Consider the following 11,989-nt stretch of genomic DNA (forward strand, 5'->3'; position numbering starts at 1 on the left):
CACAGGCGCCCGCCACAATGCCCGGCTATTTTTTGGTTGCAGCCGTCATTGTTGTTTGGCGGGTCCGAGCTGGATTCGAACCCACCACTTTAGGTGTATGTGGCTGGTGCCTTAGCCACTTGAGCCATAGGCACCGAGCCTGTATGTCAATGTCTTTTCCAGGAGAGCCAGGCATTTGGCCTCTCTAGACACATTAAGGACAGGGAAGGGCCTGGTAACAAACATCTTCATGGCAAGGACTTACTACCATATCACAGCATCTATAAACAGCACAAGTCAACACTCATCAGTGGGACACTCCTTGGCCAAGCAATTAATCTAAGCTATGATTTGAACCTTAGATTAATGGCTAATTAGTAAAAGGTGATGCAAATGGTAGCCTTACACCTATCATCTGGCTTTTAAACAAATCTACCTTGTGTCTTATATGCTTCCGGCTTTTTTTTTTTTTTAAGAATTAGCTTGGCGCCCATAGCTCACTGGTTAGGGTGCTGGCCACATACACCATGGATTCAAACCCAGCCTTGGCCTGCTAAACCACTACAACAACAACAAAACAGCCAGGTGTTGATGCAGGCGCCTGTAGTCCCAGCTACTTGGGAGGCTGAAGCAAGAGAATCACTTAAGCCCAAGAGTTGGAGGTTGCTGTGAGCTGTGACGCCATGGCACTCTACTGGGGGTGACATAGTGAGACTGTCTCAAAAAAAAAAAAAAAAAAAAAATTAAAATGCTACACATACCAAGAGGTAAACATCATCCTAAATGTGGTTTTTATCATTCCCATGGATTCTTTCATAATACTATGCACATTTACAGCTAAGAAAACAATATTTCTGTGTATTCTAAATTTGAACATGATTATCATAGTATATATACAATGATGCACTTTCTTGCCCAAAAGTGTTTCAGAGATTTATCCATGTTAATACACAAAACTCTAATTACATTCATTCTATTGCTGTTTGGTATTATATTGTGTAAATATATTACTACGGGTTTATCCATTTTCCTAGCAATACTCCTATCTTTCCCTATTTCTTCACTCTCACAAACCATGCTGTGATGAACATTCTTATACACACCCTGTGCACATGTGTCTCTGGGATACATGCAAGCAGGGAGCTGCCAGAATGTGAGATATGTGTGTCCTCTACCTCCCTGACCATCATGCTGACCTCTGAGGCGTTCTATGCCTCTCATAGCAGTGTGTGAGTGTTTAAGAAGACACTCTGCCTCATCTTTGGTAATGTTCAGCATTTTATATATATATTTTGCAAATTCGGTAACTATAAAATGTTATTTAAATTTGCATCTTTTTGACAGTGAAATTGAACATCTTTTCCTTACTACCTTTAAACACAGAAAAAAGCAATTAAAGAATGGCCTCAGTTGGGGCCAGGTGCAGTGGGTCACACCTGTAATCCTAGCACTCTGGGATGCCAAGGTGGGTAGATTTACTGATCTCATAGGTTCGAGACCAGCCTGAGCCAGAGTGAGACCTCATGTCTAAAAATAGCCAGGCATTGTGGCAGGCACCTGTAGACCCAGCTACTCAGGAGGCTAAAACAAGAGAATAGCTTAAGCCCAAGAGTTTGGGGTTGCTGTAAGCTATTATGCCATGGCACTCTACAAAGGTGGCTTTGAGTAAGGGGCTTCTCATTCTAGCAATGAGGCAACACAAGCTTTTAGAATGGGGATTGGCAAAGTTTCTCTTAAAAGGCTAAACAGTAAATATTTTTGACTGTGCATAACCATAATATAGTCTCTCTTACAAATACTCAATTCTGCCACCAAAACATGAAATCAGTAATGTGAAAACAATATGTAAATGAATTAGTGTGGCTATATTCCAATAAAACTTTATTTATGAACACAGAAACTTGAATTTTATATAATTTTCACAAAATTATTCTTTTGATTTTTTCTACCTACCCATTAAAAAAATGATTTCTTATGCATCATACAAAAAGCAGTGGCAGGCCAGATTCAGTCCCAGGGCCAATCCCTGTTTTAGATATTGCTCCTGTTTTGAACATGCTTGCCCACCTGTCCCCACCCCGTTATTTTGTGACATGCCTTTTATTGTGCTCACTTGGTAAATCTCAAAGTATCCTGCTATGTCTGTTCATGCACATGGCAAGCACTTAAGCGTTGACACTGAAGAGAAAAGATAAAGCCAGGCCTTAAGTAAACCATCGAGTCTATCTGCCAAGTGGCTGGGAAACACCACAGATGTCACCATTGTTAGAACCCTCTGACTACAGCTGAAAGAGAAAAAGCAGGAGGCTGGCCAGAGAACTCACTGTTGGAACTGGCGTAGAGAGTTCGAAGGGAGAAGCCACTGAGGGTCAACTCCCTCAGCTGGTTCCGCTCACAGTGCAGCTGCTCCAAGCCACACAAGGAGCTGAGATCTAAGTCAGTCAGCTGATTGTCTCGGAGATCCACGTGAGTGACGTATTTATTTCCCTCCAGATTTTCGATAACCACAGTTTTCAAATGGTTCAACCTTAATATTCAGAAATAAGAAAACAATCAGAAATAAATTCTATTAAATGTGATTACCAAATGAAAAATAGGAGAGGTATGATCCCTTTCTCTATTTCCTAAACAACTTAAGAATTTACTTTGCCTCATTTTGCAAGGTACTATATAAATAATCACAGATAGTTTATAGTCTAAATTTATAAGCCAAAAACTAAACTAAACCATCCAGACCGGCAAATACATAATGCAAATTAAATAAAAAGATGGACAGCGGGGGCCATAGCCGCAGTTAAATACTTACATCCAAATGCCTAATAAGGTTAGGTAGGGGCTGAGAAGTAGGGCAAAGGAACAAGAAGATGGACACAACCTTCTGAGTTAGTGAGCAGCAAACCAGTGCTGAGAGCAGGACGTCAGGAGTCTGGGAAAGCGGCCACACTCCTGTTGCTGTGCCTGCTCTAGCTCTAGCGCTAAGATTCACATAATGTTAATTAAGAGACATAACTCAAAGGCAAATTAGAGAAGGTGACCTTTTGATTCTTTTCTACGCAAGTATATGATTTAATGCATGCACACCCATTCTAATTTTTCTATATTTTGATGCACCTATCTCTTATGCTGTCTTTAAAGGCACATCAACAGCTTATTAGAAATGACACTACATCCACTAGGCACCTTTCACCAGCTTCCTTTGGGAAAAGATTATGACCAGCATATAAAACTCTTACAAAAACTTCCTAGTAATAAAACCTTTAACATTTTAATTATAATAGTAGGGGATCAAGAAGAAACACAGTGACTCAACAGAAAAATGGCCAGGTTTATGGAAAAACTACAAACTACTAATATGCATATAAAAAGGGGCTCAATCTCACTCCTGAGCAAATGTTGACTAATGAAATACTATTTTCCACCTACTAGACTGACAGTAAGAAAAAGAAAGAAAAAAAAAAGTAAGAAAAAGTACTGCTAAAATGCAGAGTTAACAAGGATGTGAGGAGATACGAATGCTCATGAAATGCTGCTGGGCGCTGCCCCTGCCCGATGCCTCATCTGCTACTGAGCACCAAACCAAGTTCTAGTACAGCTTGGAAAACATCTATTTCCACACTGTTCTAAAATCTCATTGTTTTAAAGAAGTCTTTAACATAAAGGCTCCTCAGAGCCAACCCACAGGCAGATACGGTGCAGAAGGGCCTTACCTCAAGTCCACATGCTTGACATGGCTCATTCTGTTCAGCACCCCCAGGCTGAGCACTTCCAGGCAATTTCCTGCCATAACCACTTTATCTAACATAGTGAGTTTCTCATAAACCTCAGGGATTTGACTAAAGTTGTTGAACGAAATTCCCAGGGAGGAAAGCTGTTGCAGATTTCCCAGTTCTTCAGGTAAAGTAGTCAGAAAATTGCCATCAAGACAGAGAGTTTGAAGACTGTCGGAGCAAAATAAAACAACTTTGTGAAAGATTTCATTAGAATGGATAAAAACTTGAGTTATGCATTCTGCCTTATGTTACTAATTTACCACTAATCCAAAAATGATAAAACATCTTAACGCTCCACCTGTACACACTTAATAGATAACTTACACATCTCTCTTAAAGGAACCTGCATGAATGGTCCCTCTTTAAGGGAATCAAGACCTCTGCTGTGAAGCTGAAGGATTAGTCACTGCAGTGGGCTCACAAATCTCTGAGGGAAGAAACTGCTGCTGACTAGAATCCTAACACATGACTTATGTTGCCACAGAGCTCACGGTACCACCTTCATTCCAAATGCCAGATAAGTTCTTTACTCTGCAAGGGAAAAAAGGAATCTAAGAAAAGCCAGTTACTTACTTTAGCAAATTGCCAATCTGACTTGGTAGGTCATGAAATCCATTGCAGGAAAGGTTGAGCTCAGTCAGGGTGGAGATCTCACACAACAACACAGGAAACGACCCGAGTTTATTGTGGGACAAGTTTAGGCCCTTCAGCTGAGAAAATCTAAAGCGCAAAGGCAAAAGTTTATACTACATTTCAATAAATCTGTTACTGTATCTTTATAAGAGACATCAAAAGCCTTTGATGATCTATCTTAAATGATTTTATCTATTATTTTTTTCTTTTTTATCTTTTGGAGACAGAGTCTTTCTCTATCACCCAGCCTGGAATCTAGTGCACGATCATAATTCACGGCAGCCTGGAACTCCTGGGCTCAAGCAATCCTCCCATCTCAGCCTCCGAAGTAGCTGGGACTACAGGAGCAAGCCATCACACCTGGCTAATTTTTATTTTTTGTAGAGATGGGGGTCTCACCACATTGCCCAGGCTGATCCTGAACTCCTGTGCTCAAGTAGTCTCCCATCACAGCCTTTTAAAGTGCCGGGATTACAGGTACCATGCCCCGCCTTAAATCATCTATTTTAAATGTCCATCATAGAATTTATTCCAAAAATATTTACTAAGCATTTACTATATGTCAAACATTGTGTGCACACAGAGGATACCAAGATGACTAGTGCACAGTCTACCCTGTCAAGGAAACCAGGCCTAGTGTGAGGAGTATCTCTTCTCCTTAACAAGGCAGAACTTGAAGAACAGCTCGTGCTGGTACAACTCTGTGTTAAGCATACCTCATTGCTTTAAATCGCTTTCCATTATTAAATTTCTACATGTAAAGTACAAAAGTGTTGCAAGAATTAATAAACTCAGAAACAGGAATACCTAACAAATATGTAGATCAAATCCTGCAATAGGCCAGGTGTGGTGGCTCACGCCTGTAATCCTGACACTCAGAGGTCAAGATGGGGGTCCTGCTTGAAGCCAGGCATTCAAGACTAGCCTGGACAACACAGTGAGATCCCATCTCTACAAAAACCTTTTTTCTTAATTACATTACAAGCAACTTGTTTCATACTGAAATTATGTTGGCTCAAATGTTATTTAAAATAAATGAACCAACTGGAGCTTGAAAATATGACTATGACATAGCATTTTACTGAAATGTAATCTGATACACAACATGAAATAGTTACCTTTGAGTGCTTCTATTTTGTTTACAAGTAATCTATGTTGTCTTATCCAGACATAGTATTGTCACAAAATCAATCCCTAAGATTAACTCTAGTTAATTCTACTTGGGAGTGTTATACTAGCTAATTTTTTTTCTTTTTTAAGAGCTAGGGTATTACTATGTTGCCCAGGCTGGTCTTGAGCTCCTCAGCCTCCAAAAGTGCTGGGATTACAGGTGTAAGCCACAAAGCCTGGCCTTAAATGATCCACTTTAAATGTTTACCATAGAATTTATTCTAAAAATACTTACTGAGCACCCACTATGCGTCAAACTGTGTGGGCACAAGTGCAAGGTGGTGAGGGTAAGGTACTGCTCTCCCTAACAGTGATCCCTACCACCAGCTTCTAGATTAGAACACCTGCTACCTCATTCTAACCCTCCTCTTCCAAATTCTCAACTTTTGATTTCCAGATGACTTGACCCTGATTATCAATTATTCCTTTGGCTTTTTGCCTTGACTTCAGAATTTATAATCTAGCCCTCAAACCAGTTTAATCCTATTTTTATTTTCATAGCAACTCAGAAAGAAATGCTAGAATCCAGCTCAGTGCCTGTGGCTTAACTGGCTAAGGCGCCAGCCACATACACCTGAGCTGGTGGGTTCGAATCCAGCCTGGACTTGCCAAACAACAATAACGACTGCAACCAAAAAATAGCCAGGTATTGTGGCAGGCACCTGAAGTCCTAGCTACTTGGGAGGCTGAGGCAGGAGACTCGCTTGAGCCCAGGAGTTGGAGGTTGCTGTGAACTGTGATGCCACAGCACTCTACCCAGGGCGACAGCTTGAGGCTCTGTCTCAAATAAATAAATAAATAAATAAATGAGTAAATAAAATAAATGCTAGAATCCAATTTCCCTAAATTAGAGCTTGTTTACATTTATATGTGCCAATATTATATTTTTACATGCCAGTATTAAAATAACTATCTCCTTACTAACTAGCAGCTTACACTTGAAAAACTTTCTAGAACATAATATCAGATGAGATAAAAATCACAATTGTTATCTGGAAATTACTCTAGAAACATTAGTTACTAAGGCAGTATATAAAACATGTCATTTTAATGTATATTATCTTTTAATCACCATGGAATCTAAATCACTGTGAATGGTTTAATTTCTAATTTCTCCTTTTCCCACTAGAAGCCCAGACAATTACTGACACCACCTATTTATTCACTGTTATCCATTTGGGGTGGAGGAGTGAAGCAGGATAGATAGAAGGTAGGAATGGAAAACGTATTTTAATAAAAAAGGTGGAAAAATATGTGGGTCAGTCCTATAAGGGTAAAATGGTTCCTTTATTAGAAAAGAGAAGTTTCATAGCTGACAAAAGGCTTAGGAGTTGGTAGTTGAAGGTACAAAGGAAAGATAAAGCCGTGTCTGTGGGAGTGAAACCCTTGAAATTCGGCTCCTTTAAGTCATTTAAATTTGATACTTCTTATTCAAAAAATTCCCACATGTGAATCTCTTGATTTACCCTGGCTGCATTCCATGCATCACTGCCAGTGGTTTATATAAAAAGATTATCCAGATCAATGGCAGCTCACTGTTGCCTCCATAACAGATCACTTGCATCAATCTTCTGTTCTATGGGCAGAAAGGGCAGGTAGGAATTATTGCCCGAATAAAGAATTTTGCTTCATCTTCAAACGGGAGAGGGAATTTTAAATATTTACAGCATGTAGCATGCTCACTTACAGCTCACAGGTACAAACCACTGAGTTACTTGTAACAATCTCATTTTAACATGTCGGTCTGGAAACCTATTCTCCACATACTTGTAGAGCGTGTCAAGGCCCCCTGGTCTTTCTAGCTGCATGAAGTTGTGTCGCAAGTTGAGGTAGGTGATATCTTGACTGTAGAAGAGATGCTCAGGAACCTCCTCCAGGCTGTAACACGAGAGATCCACAGTACTGATGCGCTGGGACACCACCTACAAAAGGCCAAAGAGCAGAGCCTTCTGAGCTAGCTCTGAATGCCTATCAGCTACATTAAAGTAGAATTTCACTTATTTTATTTATTTTTCTAATAGTTTCTTGGCAGAAAACGTGGAATGGCATTTATACAAAAGGGCACTAAATAAAAACATAGGAGGGAAAAAAGATAATGAGATGGCAATTATTCATGTTTTTACTTTTCTTTTTTAAATCTTACTCTGTTGGCTTGGCGCCTGTAGCTCAGCAGCTAGAGTGCCAGCCACATACTCCGAAGCTGGAGGGTTCAAATCTGGCCTTGGCCTGCCAAACAACGATAACTACAACCAAAAAATAGCCAGGTGTTGGGGCAAGTGCCTATAGTCCCAGCTACTTGGGAGGCTGAGGCAAGAGAATCACTTAAACCCAAGAGTTGGAGGTTGCTGTGAGCTGTGACGCTACAGCTCTACAGAGGGTGATACAGTTAGACTCTGTCTCAAAAATAAATAAATAAATCTCACTCTGGCTTGGCGCCTGTGGCTCAAGTGGCTAAGGCGCCAGCCACATACACCTAAGGGGTGGGTTCAAATCCAACCCGGGCCCGCCAAAACAACAATGATGGCTGCAACCAAAAAAAAATAGCCAGGTGTTGTGGCAGGCACCTATGGTCCCAGCTACTTGGGAGGCTGAGGCAGGAGACTCACTTGAGCCCAGAAGTTGGAGGTTGCTGTGAGCTGTGATGCCATGGCACTCTACCCAGGGGGATAGGTTGAGGCTCTGTCTCAAAAAAAAAAAATAAATCTCACTCTGTTGCTGTGGGTAGAGTGTTATGGCATCATAGCTCACAGCAACCTCAAACTCTTAGGCTTGAACTCTTGCCTCGACCTCCCAAGTAGCTGCAGCTATAGGTGTTGACCATGATGTCCAGCTAGTTTTTCTATTGTTAGTAGAGACAGGGGTCTCAGTCTTACTAGGGCTGGTTTTGAACTCCTGAACTCAAGCGATCCACCCGCCTCGGCCTTCCACAGTGTTAGGATTACAGGCATGAGCCATGGTGCCTAATTTTTACTTTTCCCTAAAACTATAAGCTTCTTATAAACAGAAGTATAAATTAGAAAGTCTCCATAAGATAAAAAGTGTATACAAATCACAAAGATGGAAAGGTAACATTTCATGCAAAAAGTAATCACAGGATGATTCAAGAGGCAGTGTGATATGAAAAGCCATGGCCTTTTGTAGTCAACTGGCTCTGCTGCTTATTCACACAGCTTCTTCGTCTGTTGTGAGGATAAAATTAAATAACCAAGCATACAGTACACTGCTGAGCATGCAAAATATGCTCAAAAAATATTAACTTCTCTTTAAAAAGCAGAGGAAGAATTGAAATAAAAATAAAACCAGTTTTATTTAAAGCATTTTATAGCCAACACAATATAACCACAAAAAATTCATTAAATCCATAACAAAGTTTATATTTCTATAATAGTGTACTAATAAATATGGGCTGTGAAAATGGATCTAAAAAACACAAACTGTATCATTGGAAACTGTTATCACTTGAAGTGGTTCATTAAGGTTATTCTAAATATGTACCAACCAAGAAGCACTGGACTACAAGTTCAGAAATGGATCCATCTATCACTGACTGCTGAGGTCAAGGGAAAGTCATTTAACTCTCATCTCACTGTGTCTCAATTCGTTCAAGGGTCAAATCTCTTAATCCTTCTAAGGCCTTACACCTCACCCAGATGGCACCGAGGTAAATGCACCTGAAAACACTTTTCACAGCACTGGGCTATCTATGCAAATACAAAAAATAAGTTAAGGACTTTCTGGAATTCCATGATTTTATTCATTATATGAAGACTCAGAAAGGCCTAGAAAGAAAATTAAAAATTATAATTCGCTTTCTTGGGAGTAAGTTCAGTTTCAAAACACATTTCTAATGGGCTTCTCCATTCTTATCTCCACACCAAGATGTCTGGCCGCTCATCACCTTGGACGCTTGCCGTTGCCATCTCTGGTACTCTGCCAAAGTCTCAAAGCTGACGTGATAGGTCTGAGCTTGGGCTCCAGCGGAGCTGAATGCCAGGGAGTACTGCCGTCGCTTCACTTCTTCTACCTGACGAGGAAGAGGGGAGAAAACCAGAACAACTAAAAAACTCCTGGTCAAAAACCAAAAGGTAATCACAAGACAAATAACCCAATTAAAAAAATAGGCAACAGATCTAAACAGACATTTGTCCGAGGAAGAGAAACAGATAAGCGCAAGAGACATTGCTCTACATCACTAGCCATCAGGGAAATGCCAATCAAAACCACAGTGAGACACCAGCCACCCTCACGACAGCTGACATTAAGAACATGGACAGTAACAAGTGTGGCACAGGAGGGATCAGCAAGGATCTGGAGAAACTGGAATCCTCACACGTGGCTGGTAGAACTGTAAAACTGAGCAGCCACTCTGGAAAACAGTCTGGCAGTTCCTCAAAAGGCCACACACAGTGTCTGACCCCCAAGTCCACTCCTATGTTTACATCCCTGAGAACTAAAAACACATCCACACACAAACGTGTACAGCCAAGAAAGCAGAAGGGAAAGAATCCAGTAGTTGAGTCTCTGGTGACGCTCTTTTGCTTTTTTTGGTGATTCGATGATTTTTACTAAAATCTTCTTGGGTATGATTCTTATTGAGCTATCATTTACCAACATTAAATTCACTAATTTTTTGTTTTGATTCACTGATTCTAAGTGAACAGTCTGATTCACTGATTCTAAGTGAACAGTCTAAGTGAACAGTTTTTGTTTTTTTGAGATAGAGTCTCACTTTGTCAACCCTGGTAGAGTATCATGGCATCACAGCTCACAGCAACCTCAAACTCTTGGGCTCAAGCAATTTTCTTGCCTCAGCCTCCCGAGTAGCTGGGACTATAGGCAACTGCCACAACACCCAGCTATTTTTAGAGACGGGAGTCTCACTCTTGCTCAGGCTGGTCTCGAATTCCTAAGCTCAGGCGATCTACCTGCCTTGGCCTCCCAAGTGCTGGGATTACAGGCATGAGCCACCACATCCAGCCAGTCTGATGAGTTTTTATAAATATAACCCCACGACCACCCACCAAATTTCCCCTGTGGCCCTTTGCAGTCAGCCCCTTCCCCTATGCCCCAGCAATCACAGATATGTTTTCTATTTTTGCCTTTTTCAGAATGTCTTATAAATATAATCACAGAATAAATAGACTTTTCTATCTGGCTTCTTTTACCTAAAATAATGCTTTCAAGATTTAACCTTGTTCTTATGTATATCAGCAGTTCATTTATTGTTTATGATATGGAAGGACCACATCTGTTTATCAATTCAGCACTGAGCATTGGGTGGTTTATAGCTTTTGGCTATTACTGTGTTTCCCCAAAAATAAGCCCTAGCAGGATTTCTATGCATTTGTTAAATATAAGCCCTACCCCGATAATAAAACCTAGTAATGGGCATGGCTATGCAGCATGCATTTTGGTGCAGAAAGGAAGATATCCCCTGAAAATAAGCCCTAGTGTGTCTTCTTGAGAAAAAATAAATATAAGACAGTGTCTTATTTTCAGGGAACACAGTAAGAATAAAACTGCTAGGTTTCACACCTGCAGCTCAAGCAGCTAAGGCACCAGCCATATACACCAGAGGGCGGGTTCGAATCCAGCCCAGGCCTGCCAAACGATGACAACTACAACCAAAAATTGGCCAGGCATTGTGGTGGGCACCTGTAGTCCCAGCTACTTGGGAGGCTGAGGAAAGAGAATCGCTTGAGCCCAGAAGGTGGAGGTTGCTATGAGCTGTGATGCCATGGCACTCTACCCAGTGTGACAGCTTGAGGCCCCGTCTCAAAAAAACAAACAAAAAAAACCCTGCTAGGCCAGGCATGACGGCTCACACCTGCAATCCTAGCACTCTGGGAGGCTGAGGTGGATGGATTGCTGTAGCTCTGGAGTTTGAGATCAGCCTGAGCAACCACAAGACATCATCTCTACTAAAATACTAGCCCAGCATAGGTGGTGGGCACCTGTAGACCCAGCTACTTAGGAGGCTGAGGCACGAGGATCACTTGAGCCTAGGAGTTTGAGGTTGATATGAGCTATGCCGCCACAGCGCTCTATCCAGGGTGACAGACTGTGTCTCCAAAAAAAAAAAAAAAGAATAACACTGCTATGAATATTCACTTACAAGCCTCTGTAAGGACATATTTTCATTTCATTTCTCTTGGGTTAAAAAACTAGAATAGAATTGCTAGGTCATTTGAAAAGTATATGTTTAACTTTATAGGAAACAAACTGTTTTCCAAAGCAACTTCCTTCCCAACAATGGTGTATAAATGTTCTAGTTGCTCCTTGTCTTTGCCAAACTTGGTATTCATCAATCTTTTAACTTCAGGCATTCTGGTGGTATGCAGTATCTCATCTTGATTTTCAATTACATTTCCTTATTGACTAAAGACGATGAAGATGTTTTTAAAAATGATTTGAGGCTCGGCGCCTATGGCTCAACC

General features: G+C 40.9%; 1 protein-coding gene across 1 annotated transcript in view; it reads right to left on the minus strand.

Annotated features, from left to right (window-relative positions):
- PHLPP2 (PH domain and leucine rich repeat protein phosphatase 2) overlaps nucleotides 1-11,989 on the minus strand; it is a 64,363-nt gene that overhangs the window by 22,215 nt on the left and 30,159 nt on the right. The window contains exons 5-9 of the mRNA XM_012806120.2: nucleotides 9,451-9,576; nucleotides 7,320-7,474; nucleotides 4,323-4,469; nucleotides 3,687-3,917; nucleotides 2,304-2,506 (exon numbers count right to left, since the gene is read on the minus strand). Coding sequence (XP_012661574.2) covers nucleotides 2,304-2,506; nucleotides 3,687-3,917; nucleotides 4,323-4,469; nucleotides 7,320-7,474; nucleotides 9,451-9,576 — 862 coding nt within the window. The remainder of the gene's footprint in view (nucleotides 1-2,303; nucleotides 2,507-3,686; nucleotides 3,918-4,322; nucleotides 4,470-7,319; nucleotides 7,475-9,450; nucleotides 9,577-11,989) is intronic.

This window comes from Otolemur garnettii, unplaced genomic scaffold (assembly GCF_000181295.1).
Source record: "Otolemur garnettii isolate 467f Iridium unplaced genomic scaffold, OtoGar3 scaffold00047, whole genome shotgun sequence".
Taxonomy (NCBI): Eukaryota; Metazoa; Chordata; class Mammalia; order Primates; family Galagidae; genus Otolemur; species Otolemur garnettii.